The 19,961-nt window shown below is 32.2% G+C and overlaps 1 protein-coding gene across 2 annotated transcripts; it reads right to left on the bottom strand.

Annotated features, from left to right (window-relative positions):
• Window positions 1-381: 381 nt before the first annotated feature.
• LOC143083761 (serine protease HTRA2, mitochondrial-like) lies at window positions 382-13,833 on the bottom strand. Of its 2 annotated transcripts, XM_076260071.1 has the most exons (7): window positions 13,481-13,833; window positions 11,942-12,140; window positions 10,097-10,291; window positions 9,260-9,292; window positions 2,379-2,493; window positions 1,328-1,520; window positions 382-893 (listed from the first exon to the last, which is right to left on the bottom strand). In XM_076260071.1, exons 1-7 carry the CDS (start codon window positions 13,831-13,833, stop codon window positions 728-730), a joined length of 1,254 nt encoding a protein of 417 aa, XP_076116186.1. In that variant the 3' UTR covers window positions 382-727. The 2 variants fall into 2 exon arrangements, with proteins under 2 accessions (XP_076116186.1, XP_076116187.1); XM_076260072.1 differs by lacking the exon at window positions 9,260-9,292.
• Between the last annotated feature and the right edge of the window lie 6,128 nt (window positions 13,834-19,961).

Here is a 19,961-nt window from a genome sequence, read left to right as displayed (position 1 = left end):
TGCTGTGTTGGCTTTGCTCATTGTTGAAGGCTGTACCGTTACCTATAGTTATTGATTTCTGTGTCATTTAGTCTCTTCTGGAGAGTTGTCCTACTGACAATCATACCACATCTTCTTTTTTATAATAACATGATTGCTAAGAACTTGAGCCAAATCCTGAATTACAGGAATAAGGCTTTTCATTATCTGTATGGTATAAGAAACAGCATTTGATCAGCTCTTAAATGTTTTTAATCTTCATATTTTTAATTATATTTTGAATATCTGATAACATTAATAAATTATTTTCGTTAACACAGACATGGATATTCACAAAAAAACGTTACTTCAATGTACTGTGCTTTTTACATTCTCCAAGGTACTGCAGAAATGAGGCTTGGAAGATATAGCTATCAATTTAATAAAGCTAAGTTTTTTTGTGCATTTCTTAATAAAGGAACAATACTTGTATTGCTGTTCTTTAGGTGAACAGATTTGCTTCAGACTAGAAGGCAGCTAATGGTATCAATATTTTTTAACTTTTAAAAAGATTAAAATACAAAGTTACATGTAGGTTAATTTAAAACAAAGGAATCAATACGAAATTAAGTATGAACATAAATTTTCTTATTCAGCAAATCATGAGGCTGGTTAAGACAGAACTCACATATAAAAATAAGGAGATATGGTATGATTGCCAATGAGACCACTTTTACTAAAAAGAAAACAAATATATATACATATATTATCAATCTATTGTATCAGGTGTAATTGTAAGCTGAAATTTCTGATTATGTCTGTAAACTTGTACAATGAGAGATTCACTTGTCTCTAAGATCTTATAAACTTCAGCCGAAGATTTTATATCCTTATCGTTGATTCTCACAATAACATCACCAGGTTGTATTCCAGCTCTATAAAAAAAAACATTGAGAAAGATATTAATATTCAATTTTGGCTCTTTAAACTAAAACTGAAAATTGAAAAAATAAATGCATTTATCTTTTTTTTCTGAAGTATTACTGAATCTATTATTTCAAAATAGGTGAACTTTTGTAAAGAAAAGACATTAGGTTGGCCAAAAAAACAAGTTTTTATATTTTTCTTTAAATCGTCAAATTTTCATTTTCAAATCCCTTAACTTTTATGAAAAATTGACAGTTATTGATACATAAACTTTCGTTTTACTCTATTGTTGATCTAAGTGTGTTCTGAATAAACAATATAATGTACATCTACTTTGTAGACAGTCTCCTGTCTTGAATAAATAAAGAAGCCTCTTTGTCATTTGTGTGTAAGTTATACAAAAAAAAAAAGTGTATACATATAAACAGTAATATTTTCTCACCTGTGAGCAGGGGACCCATGTATAACTGTAGGTACTAATACCCCTGAGGTTATGTGTTGTGGAAAGTTGGGAACTCTAGCCTGTAAATCTGACAAAAATTCTGGTGAGAGCGTAAACATTGTTATTCCTATGTAACGATTCTGTCTTGTTGTAACAGCTTTACTTCCCATACCAAACCAGCCTTTGTTGGCAGCTATATAAAAAAAGTTTTATGTTTATAAATATACTGCATGAACAATGGGTACTTCAGTTGGACTGTTAATATAAACAGAAGATGTGTTATGATTGTCAAAGAGACAACTCTCCACAATAGACCAAATGAAACAGAAATTAACAACTATAGGTGGCCTTCAACAATAAGCAAAGCACATACCGCACAGTCAGCAATAAAAGGCCCCAAGAGGGAAACTATTTGTAGGCAACAAACCTAACTAAGCAATTTTAGCAATTTTGTATTTTCAATGATTTAAATACAATGTATATGCCCTGATTTCTTCAAAATGCTTTAAAATTAAATTCTGTAAATTTCGTCAAGAGAGAGTGAACTCAGGTGCTACAGGATGATCATCAGTTCCTGCTCTTAATGGATACATCAATCTGAAATTATTTATTACATTGCAAATTCGTGGATACAATGTATTTGATTTCGTTAGTTTTGCCAAAATCTGCAAACAAACATCTAAGAACATTTGTATTTTGTTGAACAATTGAATTCTTGGTTCTCCTCTACCCACTAAATCCATGAAAAATGATATCCCACAAATAATAATAAATCCCCAAAAATATATAGTATATATGCCAATACACATAAGTAACAGCACCTGGTGATGTTTCATAGCCTGACTGGTTTCGGTCCAAAACAAACCTTCATCAGATACAGAATGGTGGATTAATGTTTGCACCCTATTTATATAGATACGGTAACCATGGTAACCAGTGGTTCAGTTAACCGGCATGTCAGAGTTAACCCACAGTTTGGTTAACAGGTTTAGTTGAGTTATAATAAATCCACAGTACCACACAAAATATAATAATATCAAGCATCGCTTGCCTCTCTTTTCCAGCTCTTCTGCTTTCCTCAGAAACTCAGCAGCTCTATCTGATGGTATAGCAAATGAAATCCCTGCCATTACATTTAGTGTATTTATACCAATGGCTTCACCTTTCTATAAATAAAAATAAAATTTCGAATAGAGCAAACCTCCATTTGTCAAAATTTTTACAATTTAGAAAAAGCAATCCAATAGAATTTATATATACTTGGGACAAGGGCAGCATAAAACAATTTTCTGGATTTACCTTGTTCAGAAATACTCTCAACCTCCATATCTAAATAGCAAAGACATACAAGAAAACTGAATGCTTGACAGCTATACAATCAAATGGTATATACATAAAAGAAGAAATAGAGAAAGTTGAAATCAAAATTTGCATGTCATCTTTGCATGGTGAAATGTCAACTTTTCATGGCAAAGTTGGAACTTAATTTTTTTAATATTTTCTAAATTTATCAACAGAGAATTGAAGGAAAGCATGTTACAAATCATTTTAAAATAAAACCACTGACTACTGAGCTGACAACTGATCAGTTGTAATGGTCTGCACCAGAATTCACATACCAGTAGGTCCAAGGACACAGTTATCGTCCTTTGGTTTTCGTTGTCAAGAATATAGTCCCTAGTGTAAACAGTGTATAACTTGCATGTTTTATTTAAAACCCTTTCCCAATTTATTTCTTGATATTAAATGCATGAAACATGAAGTAGGGGGATGTAATTACATGTTAAAACAAAAATGTGTCCAAAGTACACAGATGCCCCACTCGCACTATCCTTTTCCATGTTCCATGGACCGTGAAATTGGGTAATTATCTAATTTGGCATTAAAATTAAAAAGATCATATCATAAGCAACAAGTGTACTAAGTTTAAAGTTGATTGGACTTCAGCTTCATCAAAAACTACCTTGACCAAAAACTTTAACCTGAAACTCCCACTTTCATTTTCTATGTTCAGTGGACCGTGAAATTGGGGTCAAAAGTCTAATTTGGCTTAAAAATTAGAAAGATCATCTCATAAGCAACAAGTGTACTAAGTTTCAAGTTGATTGGACTTCAGCTTCGTCAAAAACTACCTTGACCAAAAACTTTAACCTGGACGGACGAACGGAACCACAGACGGACGGACGGATGGACGGACGGATGAACGGAGCCACAGACCAGAAAGCATAATGCCCCTCTACTATCGTAGGTGGGGCATAAAAATTTGGGTGCTGAATCTTTATGGTAAGTAGTGATTTGGTCCAGTTCAAAAAGGTCAAATTTTACACCCCCTTTACACAGAATTGTCAATATTTTGAGTTAGAGCTGGTAGAAGTTTCTATAATTAAGTCTTTCCACTTTTCTGTGGAAAGACTTATTGTTTTTCTTCTGATTATTATTATTATTTTTTTTTCCGCCAAATTTTGTTCTTGCGATAAATGTTTGTTTCGCAATATGTCGCTTAGATATTTTTCATATTGTATAGTATAGTTTATGCGCTTTTAAATTTCACCCTGCTAAGCCGAACCATTTTCTTTGTAAGAGTTATCTCCCTATTTACCGTTTATCATCAGAGCGTATCTCCTTCGTAACAAAAAAAGATAGCGACAAAATTCTTTTTACAAATTGTTCGTTACATCCTCAGGATTTTTTGGCGTATTTGGATCGAAGCGATTTGATGAAATTTTATAGGAGTTATCTACCTTTACGGAATAAATTTGTTCGTATGTTTTTTTATCTCATAAACCGTTAACCGTATAACCCTTGCATGTTTTTATTTGAGTCCCCTGGGTCCTTACTTAGAAAATTAGGTCAAGGTCAAAGGTCAAGGTCAAGTTCTAAATTATGACTTTTGCTTGTTTTTGCATTTTTCCCCTTACTTTGAGAGATACATATAAAAGAACAAGTGCAAAATGTCCGCTTTATTGTAATGAAGATATGCTACATTTTGTCTTATACAATTAAATGGCATCTTATAGGAGTTGGTGACCCTGAAATGTCTTGATATGAGGTTATTTGATTATAACTTCAAGTAAGTTCATTATAAAGACATTTGACCTTATACAAAAAGTTAAGTGACAAATGACCTTGAAAATGGCTACCGGAAGTGACCTTGAGAAAACCGGAAGTAGCTTTTTTTGCAGTTTTTTCACATACAAGTACTCAGAATCCATATATTTTGTCATATAGATACATAAAATGATTACTGAAGAATAAAAATGACTTCCAACAAACCGGAAGTAACCAATTATCTCCCATTCTACATGCAAAAGTACATAGAAACTATATATTTTTGGAATCAGTGTGAAAGAAGCTATCATATGAGACCGGAAGTAGCATATTATCTCCATTACATCACTCAAAAAGATAATTGAACCATTATTTATATCATCAGTATGAAGAAACTACCTTCTGATCCAAATTTCTTTGTTGTGGAAAGACTTTCAATTGTTCTCTGAACAATTGGTTTTTAATTAGGTCTTTCCACTTTTCTGTGGAAAGCCTATTGTATTTGTTCTGATTATTATTATTATTATTATTTTTTTTTTTCCGCCAAATTTTGTTCTTGCGATAAATGTTTGTTTCGCAATATGTCGCTTAGATATTTTTCATATTGTATCGTATAGTTTATGCGCTTTTATATTTCACCCTGCTAAGCCGAACCATTTTCTTTGTAAAAGTTATCTCCCTATTCACTGTTTTTCATCTGTGTGCATCTCCTTCGTAACAAAAAAAGATATCGACAAAATTCTTTTTACAAATTGTTTGTTACATCCTCAGTAAATTTTGGCTAATTTGGATCGAAGCGATTCGATGAAATTTTATAGGAGTTATCTACCTTTACAAAATAAATTTGTCGGTATGTTTTTTTAACTCATAAACAGTTAACCGTATAACCCTGGAATGTTTTTATTTGAGGCCCCTAGGTCCTAACTTAGAAATTGAGGTCAAGGTCAGAGATCAAGGTCAAGTTCTCAATTGTGACTTTTGCTTGTTTTTGCATTTTCTCCGACATTTTGAGAGATACATATAAAAGAACAAGTACAAAATGTCTGCTTTATTGTAATGAAGATATGCTACATTTAGTCTTTTACACAATCGGAACAACTCGGCCTTTCTGGTTGCACGAAGAAATAACCTCGTATGCATTAGGCGGAGGAATCATTGTCCGGAAAATTTTCCGATTCGATTCAAAATTATATTTTTTCGACTGGACTGGTACATTTTTTTTACCACTACTGATTTAACTTGCTCCTGTCCGGAAAATTTTCCGATCCGATTGAATTTTATATTTTTTCGACTGGAATGGTACAAATTTTTTACCATTACTTATTTACTTTGCTCCTTCTTTCGCGCCAAAATATTTGGCAGAGTTAAAGTTCTTGATTACTCTGTGATATGTAACCAAATTATAGCGCCACCTGGAGGATAGAACTTCTTTGTGTCGCGGATCACTACAATTCCGGCCAACAATTTAAGAAGAATTTCTCCGTAGTGCATACGAGGCTATTGTACTGCGTAGCGAGAATGGCCGAGTAGTTACGATTGGTCTTTTACAATTAAATGGAATCTTATAGGAGTTGGTGCCCCTGAAATGTCTTGATATGAGGTTATTTGATTATAACTTCAATTAAGTTCATTATAAGGCATTTGACCTTATACAAAAGTTTAAGTGACAAATGACCTTGAAAAATGGCTACCGGAAGTGACCTTGAGAAAACCGGAAGTAGCTTTTTTTGCAATTTTTTCCATATATTTTGTCATATGGATACATAAACTGATTACTGAAAACTAAAAATGACTTCCAGCAAACCGGAAGTGGCCAATTATCTCCCATTCTACATATAAAAGTATATAGAAACTATATATTTTTGGAATCAGTGTGAAAGAAGCTATCATATGAGACCGGAAAAGACATTCATTTCACTGGAAGTAGCATATTATCTCCCTTATATCACTCAAAAATATAATTAAACCATTATACATCGAATCAGTATGAAGAAACTACCTTCTCATCCAAATTTCTTTGATGTGGAAAGACTTTCAATTGTTTTCTGAACAATTGGCTTTAAATTATTATTTTTTTTTTTTCTTCCGCCAAATTTTGTTCTTGCGATAAATGTTTGTTTCGCAATATGTCGCTTAGATATTTCTCATATGGTATCATATAGTTTATGCGCTTTTAAATTTCACCCTGCTAAGCCGAACAATTTTCTTTGTAAGAGTTATCTCCCTATTCACTGTTTAACATCTGTGTGCATCTCCTTCGTAACAAAAAAAGATAGCGACAAAATTTCTTTTACAAATTGTTCGTTACATCCTCAGTAATTTTTGGCACATTTGGATCGAAGCGATTCGATGAAATTTTATAGGAGTTATCTACCTTTAAAAAATAAATTTGTCGGTATGTTTATTTAACTCATAAACCGTTAACCGTATAACCCTGGAATGTTTTTATTCGACTCCCCTAGGTCCTTACTTAGAAAATGAGGTCAAGGTCAAAGGTCAAGGTCAAGTTCTCAATTGTGACTTTTGCTTGTTTTTGCATTTTCTCTGACACTTTGAAAGATACATATCAAAGAACAAGTGCAACATGTCTGCTTAATTGTACTGAAGATATGCTACATTTAGTCTTATACAATTAAATAGCATCTTATAGGAGTTCGTGCCCCTGAAATGTCTTGATATGAGGTTATTTGATTATAACTGCAACTGAGTTCATTATAAAGGCACTTGACCTTGTACAAAAGGTTAGGTGACAAATGACCTTGAAAAATGGCTACCGGAAGTGACCTTTAGAAAACCTGAAGTAGCTTTTTTTGCAATTTTGTCACATAAAAGTACTCAGAATCCATATATTTATTCATATAGATAGATGAATAGATTACTGAAGACTAAAAATGACTTCCAACAAACCGGAAGTGGCCAATTATCTCCCATTCTACATACAAAAGTATATAGAAACTATATATTTTTGGAATCAGTGTGAAAGAAGCTATCATATGAGACCGGATGTGACATTCATTTGACCGGAAGTAGCATATTATCTCCCTTATATCACTCAAAGAGATAATTAAACCATCATTTATCGCATCAGTATGAACTACCTTCTTATCCAAATTCCTTTGGTGTGGAAAGACTTTCAATTGTTCTCTGAACAATTGGTTTTTAATTATTATTTTTTTTTTTCCGCCAACTTTTGTTCTTGCGATAAATGTTTGTTTCGCAATATGTCGCTTAGATATTTCTCATATTGTATTGTATAGTTTATGCGCTTTTAAATTTCACCCTGCTAAGCCGAACCATTTTCTTTGTAAGAGTTATCTCCCTATTCACTGTTTATAATCAGAGTGCATCTCCTCTGTAACAAAAAAAGATATCGACAAAATTTCTTTTACACATTGTTCGTTACATCCTCAGAAAGTTTTGGCGTATTTTGATCGAAGCGATTCGATGAAATTTTATAGGAGTTATCTACCTTTACAAAATAAATTTGTCGGTATGTTTATTTAACTCATAAACAATTAATCATATAACCCTGGAATGCTTTTATTTGAGTCCCTTAGGTCTTAACTTAGAAAATGAGGTCAAGGTCAAAGGTCAAGGTCAAATTCTTAATTGTGACTTTTGCTTGTTTTTGCATTTTCTCACTCACTTTGAGAGATACATAAAAAAGAACAAGTGCAAAATGTCTGCTTAATTGTAATGAAGATATGCTTCATTTAGTCTTATACAAATAAATGGCATCTTATAGGAGTTGTTGCCCCTGAAATGTCTTGATATGAGGTTATTTGATTATATCTTCAAGTAAGTTCATTACAAAGACATTTGACCTTATACAAAAGGTTAAGTGACAAATGACCTTGAAAAATGGTTACCGGAAGTGACCTTGAGAAAACCGGAAGTAGCTTTTTTTGCAGTTTTTTCACATACAAGTACTCAGAATCCATATATTTTGTCATATAGATACATAAACTGATTACTGAAGAATAAAAATGACTTCCAACAAACCGGAAGTAACCAATTATCTCCCATTCTACATGCAAAAGTACATAGAAACTATATATTTTTGGAATCAGTGTGAAAGAAGCTATCATATGAGACCGGAAGTAGCATATTATCTCCCTTACATCACTCAAAAAGATAATTAAACCATTATTTATATCATCAGTATGAAGAAACTACCTTCTGATCCAAATTTCTCTGTTGTGGAAAGACTTTCAATTGTTCTCTGAACAATTGGTTTTTAATTTTGATATTATTTGTATCACTGGTAGTACACTACACTGTAAAAATCTTTTTGAGAAAGAGCAAGTGCGATTTTTTTAATTTGAATTTATGGTCCAAAAGAAATGCACTACGAAATAACTGTGTTCTCGGGCCAGTACAATTGTATTCACTAATCTGACAACTACCATTGATTATAAAATTGTGTACAAAAAGGTAAACAATAATTTATGCACCTATTTACCAAATCACACAAACTATATAAATAAATGGAGAAAGTGTCCATGGGATATTTTTGATGCGCCCCACTTGCATACAACATTATAAAGGGAAATAACTCAAGATTTGTAAAAAGTGACGCTGCCGAAATTTGAATTTGATCTGATTTTATGGTAATAAATATTGTGTATAAGTTTTATAACATTTGGAAAGGCAAACTTAATTAAGTCAGAGAATTGAAATGAAAAAATCAGCAGTTTTATTAATTACAGATATTTAGTAAAGAGGAATAACTCTAGAACAGTCAAAGTGATGCAACCCAAATTCAGTCTTCAGCTGTGTTTTGTGGTAATAAGCATTGTGTAAATTTTCCTTAAACTTTAAGCATACTAGATAGTGGACAAGGAAACACTCATATTTGTTTTACTTAAAATCTAAGATACACACCATGTTTACTAAAGGTCCTCCAGAATTTCCTTTCTGAAATAAAAGGTAAAAAAAAATAAAGAGTACATATGATAAATTTTTAAAAATCATGTGTTTCTGTTTAAATAAAAGAGACTTATACAGTGAATATATACAAGATAATTTTTTTATATAAAATCTGTGAAACTATTTAATTTCTCAAAATAACTTTCTTCTCTTCAAACCCTACCACATGATCCAGCCTGATCAATAGCAATGCATTATTGTAATTTCCCAATTTTTCTGATTTTTGCTCTAATTTGACACATTTGCCATGATTTTTATTTGCTTCATATAACAGAAGTAATGTTTATTAACCATTTGCAAATATTAGTTAGATTACATTTTTACAAAATACCCAATAAATCAAAGGAACATTAGATTCATTGTTTTTCCATTAGTATTTGCCCACATACATGTACTCTCTAAAACAGGTCTTACATATTCATGATTTTTGTTTTTATATAGATTAGCCTGTTGGTTTTCCCATTTGAATGGTTTTACACTAGTAATTTTTAGGGCCCTTTATAGCTTGCTGTTCAGAGTGAGCCAAAGCTCCCTGTTGGTTTACTTTTATAAATTGTTACTTGGATAGAGAGTCGTCTCATTGGCACTCATACCACATCTTCTATATCCCTGGTCATACCCCTGATTTTTTTAAATGATGAGTGATTTTAAAAATACCTGACCTGTTTGTAGGTCCATATTTGGATACATTATTTCTCACTTTGATAAACAGTGTAATAAAATACACTTATTTAATCAGTTATCTTTCTTATTAGATTTTGCTACACATAACAATACACATGATAAACATACCGTTATTACTGCATCTGTCTGTATATACTCCATATCACGAACTCCCATTCCCAATTCCTGGCTGCCTCGATTAACAGTACTAATTATACCATGTGTCACAGAATTGTTTAGGGTCAAAGGGCTGCCCATTGCTAATACAAATTCTCCTGGTCTTGAGGCTGAAGACTTTCCTAATTTTAGCACTGGCAAATTTTTCTAAACATATAGATTAAACAACTTAAATATAGATGTCAAAAAGAAAATATCATATCGCTTCATAATGAATTAGATATCAAATCTTATTATATACTTAGACTAAATAACATATGATTTTTACCGTATGATAATAGCATTAAATTAAAGTATTTTCCATATTTTTCGAATTGGTGCTTAGCGGGCTGATATGAAAAGTTTATCACATGCTTCGATTGTTATCACATGCCTTTCCGTAACGTTATCACATGGCATTCCGGTGATACTCGGCAAATTCCGGAAAATACATCTCAATGCTACCATTACAAAGTAGTGTACAAAACAATTATTTGAATACTGGAAAGTATATTGTGTAAAATAATTAAATTTAATTAAAAAAAAGAATATTAAATAAATGAATTTTTTAAGTTTTTCTGAAACATAATTTAGAAAGTTACTTTTAAAAAGTTGACTTTTCCAAACAATGTTCATTATGTATCATATTGTTGAATTATTTTTTTGTCGATTCGTCTATATTAAAATGTGTTTTTTTTTTCTTCTGTTGAGGCATATGATGGAAAGATTTCATATTGAATGTATCAAATTTTGGATCCGACGTCCGTGAACTTTTTACTCTTTCAACTTCTTTTCGGAAACCACGTAGAGGATCAATATGTGAATCTGTTATTTTTCTCTACTGTTGAAGCATATGATAAAAAGATCATAACATGTCATTTTTCATATCGCATGTATTATCAGCCCTCGGTCAATATCAGCCCTCGAGCCATGCGGCTCTTGGGCTGATATTGAACCTAGGGCTGATAATACATGCGATATGAAAAATGCCATGTAATAATCTGATAATATCAAAAGTAATATCACTTTGTAATGAATAAGATATCAAATGATATCAAAATTATATATCACTTTGTAATGAATTAGATATCAAATGATATCAAAAGTAATATCACTTCGTAATGAATTAGATATCAAATGAAATCAAAATTATTTATCACTTTGAAAAACCCTTTCTTTAAATTTTATAGAAATTGAAAGTTTCACCTATTTCAGGTGGACCCACTCTAATTTGAAATTTCTGGATCAGTGGCTGTTACCCCAAAGCTTAAGAACATGATGGATTCCATTTAGTGACATTCAGTTACCATTGTTACACAAGCCACCAAGGTCAAATTTAATACATTATAATAATTGTGGTGCTTAGTTAGGATCTTGATGTTCTGTAAATCTTGTTCATGATAATATGAATATTATTCCTTTTTTTTTTTTTGTGATAGACTTATCTTAGATCAAATTTAATACATGTACATATTTCAATTTGTAGTGAAAACTTCATTCATGCGGTCAGAACCAAATTCAAGTCTAAAAAGTTAAGGAAAATTAGACAGGAAACTGGTACTTGCAATTTTTTTATCTTTGTGTTGTATGTTTGCTGTTTCATAGATTTATGAACAGATATATCATGTTATGGAGGGGTAATGTTTTTGTTATATTACGTCATATATGCGTTAGAATATGCGAAAAAATACACTGGCTACCAACCAATCAATAGCTGGCATTCTTATAGATAGTATTAACCTCAGAGGCTTTGAAACACCCTTTCTTTTAAAAGTTAAAACTTGTAAAAGTCTAAAAAGATTTAAAAAAACTACTCACTTCATCTATTTTAACAGTAGCTAGATCAGTGACAGAATCAACAGCCTGAACTTGCCCCTTTACTACACGGCCGTCCTGTAACTTTACTTCAACAACTGATTGTCGGCTTATCACATGTGCATTTGTCAGGACAAGTCCATCCTCACGTACTATAAATCCTGATCCATGAGATTTCACAACGCCATGTCCATAAGGATTACTGAAATTTATAAGTGTAAAATTGTTTAATCATTTTCTGTCATGTGTCTTTATTTGTGTAAAAGCCAAATATTTGTTGTATTACATGTATTACCAATTTATCAAAAGCAGTTTCACTTTCACAAGGTATACATGTGAGTCCATACCGTTTATCCTCGGCTATAAAAGGCCCCAAAATAACAAATGAAAAACAATTCAAACGAGAAAACTAACAGCCATGTTTTTAAAAAGAAGATGTGGTATGATTGCCAATGAGGAATATCTCCACAAGAGACCAAAAGACACAGAAATTAACAACTATAGGTCATAGTACAGCCTTCAACAATGAGCAAAGTCCATACTGCATAGTCAGCTACGAAAGGCACCAACATGACAATGTAAAACAATTCAAATGAGAAACAGCCTAACTTATGTACAAACAAGAATGTGTCCAAAGTACATGGATGCCCCACTCTCACTATCCTTTTCCATTTTCCATGGACCGTGAAATTGGGTAATAATCTTATTTGGCATTAAAAATTAGAAAGATTATACTATAGAGAACATATGTACTATGTTTCAAGTTGATTGGACTTCAATTTCATCAAAAACTACCTTGACCAAAAACTTAAACCTGAAACTCCCACTTTCCTTTTCTATGTTCAGTGGACCGTGAAATTGGGGTCAAAAGTCTCATTTGGCTTTTAAATTAGAAAGATCATATAATAAGCAACAAGTGTACTAAGTTTCAAGTTGATTGGACTTCAGCTTCATCAAAAACTACCTTGACCAAAAACTTTAACCTGAAACTCCCACTTTCATTTTCTATGTTCAGTGGTCCGTGAAATTGGGGTCAAAAGTCTAATTTGGCTTTAAAATTAAAAAGATCATATCATACGCAACAAGTGTACCAAGTTTCAAGTTGATTGGACTTCAGCTTCATCAAAAACTACCTTGACCAAAAACTTTAACCTGAACGGACGCACAGACGAACAGACGGACGAAGGAACGAACGAACGAATCTATGAATGGAGCCACAGACCAGAAAACATAATGCCCCTCTACTATCGAAGGTGGGGCATAAAAATTAACGAAAAAACAAATATGTAACACATCAACATGTAACACATCAACAAACGACAACAACTGAACTACAGGCTCTTACTTGGAACAGGCACTACAGGCTCCAGACTTGGGACAGACACATACATATAAACAGAATAGGGTCGGGTAGTACATGTTAGCGAAATCCCAATCCTCCCCCTTGGACAGTGGTGTAACAGTACAATATTCAATGATGTTCATTTTTTGGATACCTTGATTTAAATAAGTTTTATATATATTGCTTATAATCCAAATTACCGTATGTTTACTTCAATATAAACTACAGCTGGTTGTGTCATATCTACAATATCTGCTAGGAAACTGTAAGGCATTCTGGGTATATTATCATCTGAAGGTTCTAAGGCATTCACTATAAATTTGTTTGTTATAAATTTCCTGTCCTTTAAACAATACGCTGATAATCCACACGCTATGCATCCACCACAGATCTGTGTTAATAATTTCGTTAATCTGTTTCTATTTTCAGGAATGGAATATGTATGATGAGACTTTTGTGAAAGAGATCTCCTTAATGTTATTGAGCTGGAATTAATAAATGTTTTCCTAAAAAATGTGACACATTTGGTTGAGAACACTCTTAAGTTGGACATCTTAGCTTCCTAGGTATTTACAGGCTGACTAATCATTGAAGCACAACATTCATCTGCAATAAACAAAACTGTATCTGAATTATGATATAAAAAAAATAAATAGAACGATTGAAAAGAAAATAGATATCTAGCTTCGTATCTATAAAACAAGAAGATGTGGTATGATTGCCAATGAGACAACTCTCCTTAGGTGCTGATGGAAAATCATTTACAATCTGCTCTTTTATTCATACCTGAACTTAATATGTCTGCCCATTAACCAAAAGTCCTGTGCTCGAGCTTAGTAAAATTTTATTTGGACTAGTTAGACTAGTTATTGCAAAAATTTGTTTAGATACGTAAGAAAAATGGTGCAATATTTGTCTTTGGACTAATAGTCGGAAAAGATTTTGGTGCAGACTGAAATTCATGTACTTGATTTGGACTCTAAGAATTTTTGAAAATGCACTTTATTATTGAACGAAACCTATTCAATATGTTGAAGACCATATGCTGACCTAGATATCTTTTGACTTTTTGTGTCATTTGGTTGCCGTCAGTTTGATACATACAAACAGGACTTTGCATCTACTTCATATGAACTTTGGTAGATAGAAGTCTCATTGACAATCACACCACATCTTCTCATTTTATATTGTAGTGAATTTGTACTCTACATACATGTAAGTACAAGTGTGGGAAAAAACTTTTTAATGTGACAAAAGAACAATATAAGTTATCTTACCTGAATCCAAAACTCTTATAACCTGAGACTAACTAGTATAATAGACCCAGTTATGACATTTTTATATGTGCATAAAAATTAAAACCAGGGAAAGTAAGTCTTACCACATTGTACTATGGCAAGCCATTTTACAATTTATTCCAATTTCAAAGTATCTCATATGATATATATAAGATATCTTATATAATATATCTCATTTAATATATAAGATATATATCTTATATATTATATATACCATGATATACATGATATATGAGATACATGTATCTTATATAATATATACATTATATAAGGCCAAAAAAAAAACATGTCTGTATAAGGTTAAATCATCAAAATAAATAGGGTAGGTAGGTTGGTATTTCCATTTTATTACTTTTTTCCATTTTATTTTTTGCGCCATGATTTTGAGTTGTGCGGTCTGTCTTGCTGTGGTCCAAGTTGTCCATGGGCCGAGTTTCTCCATTTTTTAAATGACTGGATTATTTCCCTTGGTTATTGGTTGAAAAAAAAAAGGCGGTGAAGTTTTAATTTCATTACACGAGTTGTGAGTTTCCTTAAAACAGCTGTCATATTCACGATTGTGAACATTGGGATGTACAATGTATCAGGTAATTGATTAGATTTATTGGCAACCCTTACTTTGCTTGTGATGCAAGTTCTATTAATTTTTCACTTTACGACAGAAATTAAATGGCTTAGGGTTGGCCTACAAATTAGGGTTGGTCAGGTAACCATAAACAGACATATATTTTTTTTTACCTAAGATATTTCATATAAAGTTTATAAAGTGTAAAAGATAACTTATAAAGTATATATGAGATATCTAATAAATATTTTTGTATATAAGATATCTTTATTTCTTATATAATTTATAAGATATCTTTTATAGTTTATAAAATATGTTATATAATTTATGATATATCTTATAAAGGAAATTATATAAGATATCTTTTTACATCTATAAACATTTGTATCTTAAAAACCATATCAGATATCTTATAAATTATATTCCTAAGATACCTTATATATATTTAAGGAATGACTGTAATATTTTTTCTGTCTATGAAGAAATAACATAAAAAATTTGGTGCACACTGAATAACGCACGTAGCGAGTTATTTAACAGTGTGCACCACATTTTTTTATGTTATTTCGAATAGACAGAAAAAATATTATAGTCATTTCTTATAATTTAATTCTAAATTCCATTTTAAACCGTAGAAAACAATGAGTAAACGTTGATGACGTCAAGGTCACATGACTAAATTATGTCTATTGGCTGATAACAAAATAACGTCAGCCAATCAGAATCCAAAATTAAATTATAATATCATATCTTTTATGAAATAAAAGATATTTCATATTATATAATATATAAGATATCCTATATAATCTGTTTTCATAACATATCTTACTGTAGATTCATTATTATTCGTTGTATACCAATTTTCGTGGGTTTCGTGGGAACAGGTGAACCACGAATTCAAATGTTCAAGGAATAGCATATTTTCAATAGGCTTTGTATTCAGAGATTGGCAAAACTACGAAATCAAATATTCTCGAATAAGCAAGTTTTTAGCAATCCACGAAAATTGATACCCACGAAAATAAATGAATTCACAGTATATAATTATAAAAGATATCTTAATATAAGAAAAAGAATACAGGGTATGATTGCAAATGAGACAACTCTCCACAAGAGACCAAATGACACAGAAATTAACAACTATAGGTCCCTGTACGGCCTTCAACAATGAATAAAGCCCATACTGCATAGTCAGCTATAAAAGCCCCAAAATGACAATGTTAGACAAGTCAAACCAGAAAACTTATGGTCTAATTTATGTTCAAAATGTTTAACTATGAGCTGTGCACATAAATAGAATGAATATTTTAATTTTCCTCTACTGGTATATATGTTGTTTGATGGTTTCCACAATATTTTAAACACTTGTCACATTGAAATACTGCTGCATTTATATTATATCATCTAATGTCATGTAGGATTAAACTTCTTCCCATTCCAATGTTCATCATTAATACGATTTTTAAAAATATTGACAGAATTGCACAAACTGTTTCTGTTGAAAGACTATTCCATTGATCAATGATCCTTTGTGAAAAGGAATGAAGACGTTGAGTTGAATTACACCTCTTTTTAATTAATTTCCAAGGATGTTCTTTAGTAGAATTTGTAGATAACTCAAACATATTTTGCCATTTAATATCATCTATCCCATGTAATGCTTTATATATACTTGTAACATATTATAACGATCTCTTCTGTATTCAAGTTTTGGAAGGCCCAAGGCTCTCAATCTTTCTACACTACTTAACATTTTTATATTAGGTACTAGTTTAGGCGCTCGTCACTGGATCTTTTCGATTTTCCTTATATCTTTCTTCAAATATGGTGACCACACTGTGGTGGAGTATTCCAACAAGGGAAGTATGATTGATTTATATAGTTTATAACATATCTCATCTGGGACTATTATAATATTATAATAGTCTCAGATCTCATATAAGCTTTTCAACTTTTGATTTTGACATTTGATTTTATAAAAGAATTTTAAAGGGATTTTCAGATTTGAATTACTTTAGAGTCTGGTATTTTTGTTTGTTTTACGTTTTTTGTCTTTGATTTTATACTGTCTAACATAATTTCCTTCTCCCTGCATCGTAAACAAATCTAAATAGCAGTAAATTATTTTAGGATGAATATTACCAAAATCGTGCTAATTTATAACCTACGTCTAAATACAACAGCACTTTTGATTGGTGGTGAGTTGAAAACGGTGCCATTTTCGCCACAAATACCTGTCGGCACTTATAATGGTATGACTATCATCCATGTTCTATAAGATGTTTCCAAAATTTCAACGGACGGACAATTTCTTGGCATGACGAGACAGCATCCCAGCGATAAAAGAATATGTTTGAAAGAACTATGCACTCGGCTACCTTTTTTCTACAATTCGTTTTTAAAACATCTTGGTTTCTTCAATTTAAATAATAGAAAACAAAACTAAAAAAAAAACTGAATAGATAAAGTAAGAAACAAGTTTTTTTTCATTAGTACAAATTACTGCTTCATTGCTTATTTCAGAGTTCAAATCCTACACGTAGTGGCTTAATTGGTTCGACCCAATCTTTAGTTACTAGGACTGACCGTTTCTTTGCCGAAGGTCAGTGATTATCTCCGGGCGTCCCTGTTTTCTACATGATTAAAAAAAGCTGATAAGTGACACCACAGACCAACAGTGAATACACCAATCATTAAAATTGAGAAAGGACATGGGGAATGTGTCAAAGCGACAACCCGACCCTAGAGCAGACAACAGCCGAAGCCCCCGGGCCACCAATGGGTCTTCAATGTAGCGAGAAACTCCCCGCCACCCGGAGTCGTCCTTCAGCTGTCCCCTTAAAAATGTATACTGGTACAGTGATAATGAACGTCATACTAAACTCCAAATTATATACACAAGAAACTAAAATTAAAAATCATACAAGACTAACAAAGGCCAGAGGATCTTGACTTGGGACAGGCGCAAAATTGCGGCAGGGTTAAACATGTTTATGAGATCTCAACCCTCACCCTATATCTCTAGCCAATGCAGAAAAGTAAACGCATAACAATACGTACACAAGTTAAAATTCAGTTCAAGAAAAGTCCGAGTCAGAAGATGTAACAAAAGAAAATAAGTAAAATGACAATAATACATACATAACAACAGACTACTAGCAGTTAACTGACAAGCCAGCTCCAGACCTCAATTAAACTGATCGAAAGATTATGTCTTCATCATATGAATATCAGGCACAATCCCTCCAGTTAGGGATTTAGTATCATACTATCATAAAATAACCATTGTACATCTTAGAAGTTTCACATACAGATAATAGTTTTGTTAAACACGAAATTATTTATTTGAAATTGAATCTGACAATAGCAATGATTTCAGTGTATAACAATGTTGAATCCGGATAACACTGTAATATGTGCCATTGGACATGAAAAAGCTTTACCTTTGATAAGTTTGAATTACTAGAAGAAAAGATGAATTTTTAAGCAGAACTTAATATTGTGTCAGATATTTAAGGGGAAACATTAAATAATGAGAACTTCGGATATTGATGATTTCCAAGGATAAGGCAATATTAAGAAGGGGACAATGGATAAGGCAACATAGAAGGGGACTATCTTTAAAGGTTGGTGTGTCCATCATCAGGGGCGGATGCAGGATTTTTGAAAGAGGGGGCGTAGTTTTAAAATATCGCCGAGCGGAGCGAGGCGAAAAAAAAATTGGGCCCTTTTTAGGACTAAAAACATAAAATACGTGAAATATGGACTTTTTAAACGGTTCCTGGCGTGGGGCATGCATATTTTGTAGTTGCTGTTAAGGTGTAAGGGCTGGACATTTTCGATGCTGTATTATCCCTATATATAATAGCTATTAATAATTGTCTATCATAAAATGATAGTATGGATTCAAAGCTATGTACTGATACATTTAATGTGGGATTTGTCAGTAAAACATAGACATGGAAAATTCTCGCACGTATGTTGTAAGTTAAGTTAGAATAACCTCATAGATTTCTTGTTGTAAACAAGTAAACGCTGGGCTATTCGATTGAATTTGAAATACGACCGACACGAGTTAAAAAAGACAAACAAGCAATTTTTATCCCAATGTTTGGTTGATATGTTTCACCAACAACATTAAGGGAAGCAAAGGGTTCCAAATCAATCAAAGGCTAAGAATGAGTCTGAAATGACAACGAATTTATGAATGACAGCCGACAAATGGAGACATAAAGGCCACACCCAGCAGGCAGGTTGCAGTCTGGTCTTGAAAAAAGTATTCCATATATATCAGTTCCGCGAAACAGACATTCCGGTCAGACATGAAAACCCCAGCCACAAAAAAAATATGCCCGCTTTTATTCATCATGTTCATTTAATGCTAAACAATTCTGTTGGGAATTTTCCTTTCTAATAGCAAAAAGTGGACAAGACTTTTGTTTTGCGTCCAGAATTTTTGTTTAAGGCAAAAATCAGAGTCAATTTTTTCTCTCTCAAATATCTAAGACTGTCTCCTCAAATCAAATGGTTCGTACTTACGACTTTAAATCTATATAGAGCTTATACTGACTGGGGATCATTATTCAGCTATATTATTTTTAAAAAGGCTGGGGCGTTTGGGGTTAAACATGTTTCCGTAGTTAGATAATATTGCTGTGGAACTTTTTTTTTATGAGAGTGTAATAGTCTATAGAGCATTACTTTCTGTTTGGTGGAATAGTGAAATAGAAGTCATTATGTTCTTGCTAAATCCTGTGTTGTTTTGAAGGTGTCATCCTCAGCCTACGCAATGTGTTACTGTAATTTGAATTTCAAAAT

This window comes from Mytilus galloprovincialis, chromosome 7 (genome assembly GCF_965363235.1).
Source record: "Mytilus galloprovincialis chromosome 7, xbMytGall1.hap1.1, whole genome shotgun sequence".
NCBI classification, from domain to species: domain Eukaryota; kingdom Metazoa; phylum Mollusca; class Bivalvia; order Mytilida; family Mytilidae; genus Mytilus; species Mytilus galloprovincialis.
Note: the sequence above shows the minus strand (reverse complement) of the source record. Positions and strands in the feature narration are given on the sequence as shown.

Coding starts and splice junctions, on each gene's coding strand:
- LOC143083761 (XM_076260071.1), bottom strand. CDS start 13,833: ATGTCCAACTTAAGAGTGTTCTCAACCAAATGTGTCACATTTTTTAGG. Junction 1,521..2,378: donor AGAAGAGCTGGAAAAGAGAG/GCAAGCGATGCT, acceptor TTTTTTATATAG/CTGCCAACAAAGGCTGGTTT. Junction 894..1,327: donor CATGGGTCCCCTGCTCACAG/GTGAGAAAATAT, acceptor TTTTTTTTATAG/AGCTGGAATACAACCTGGTG.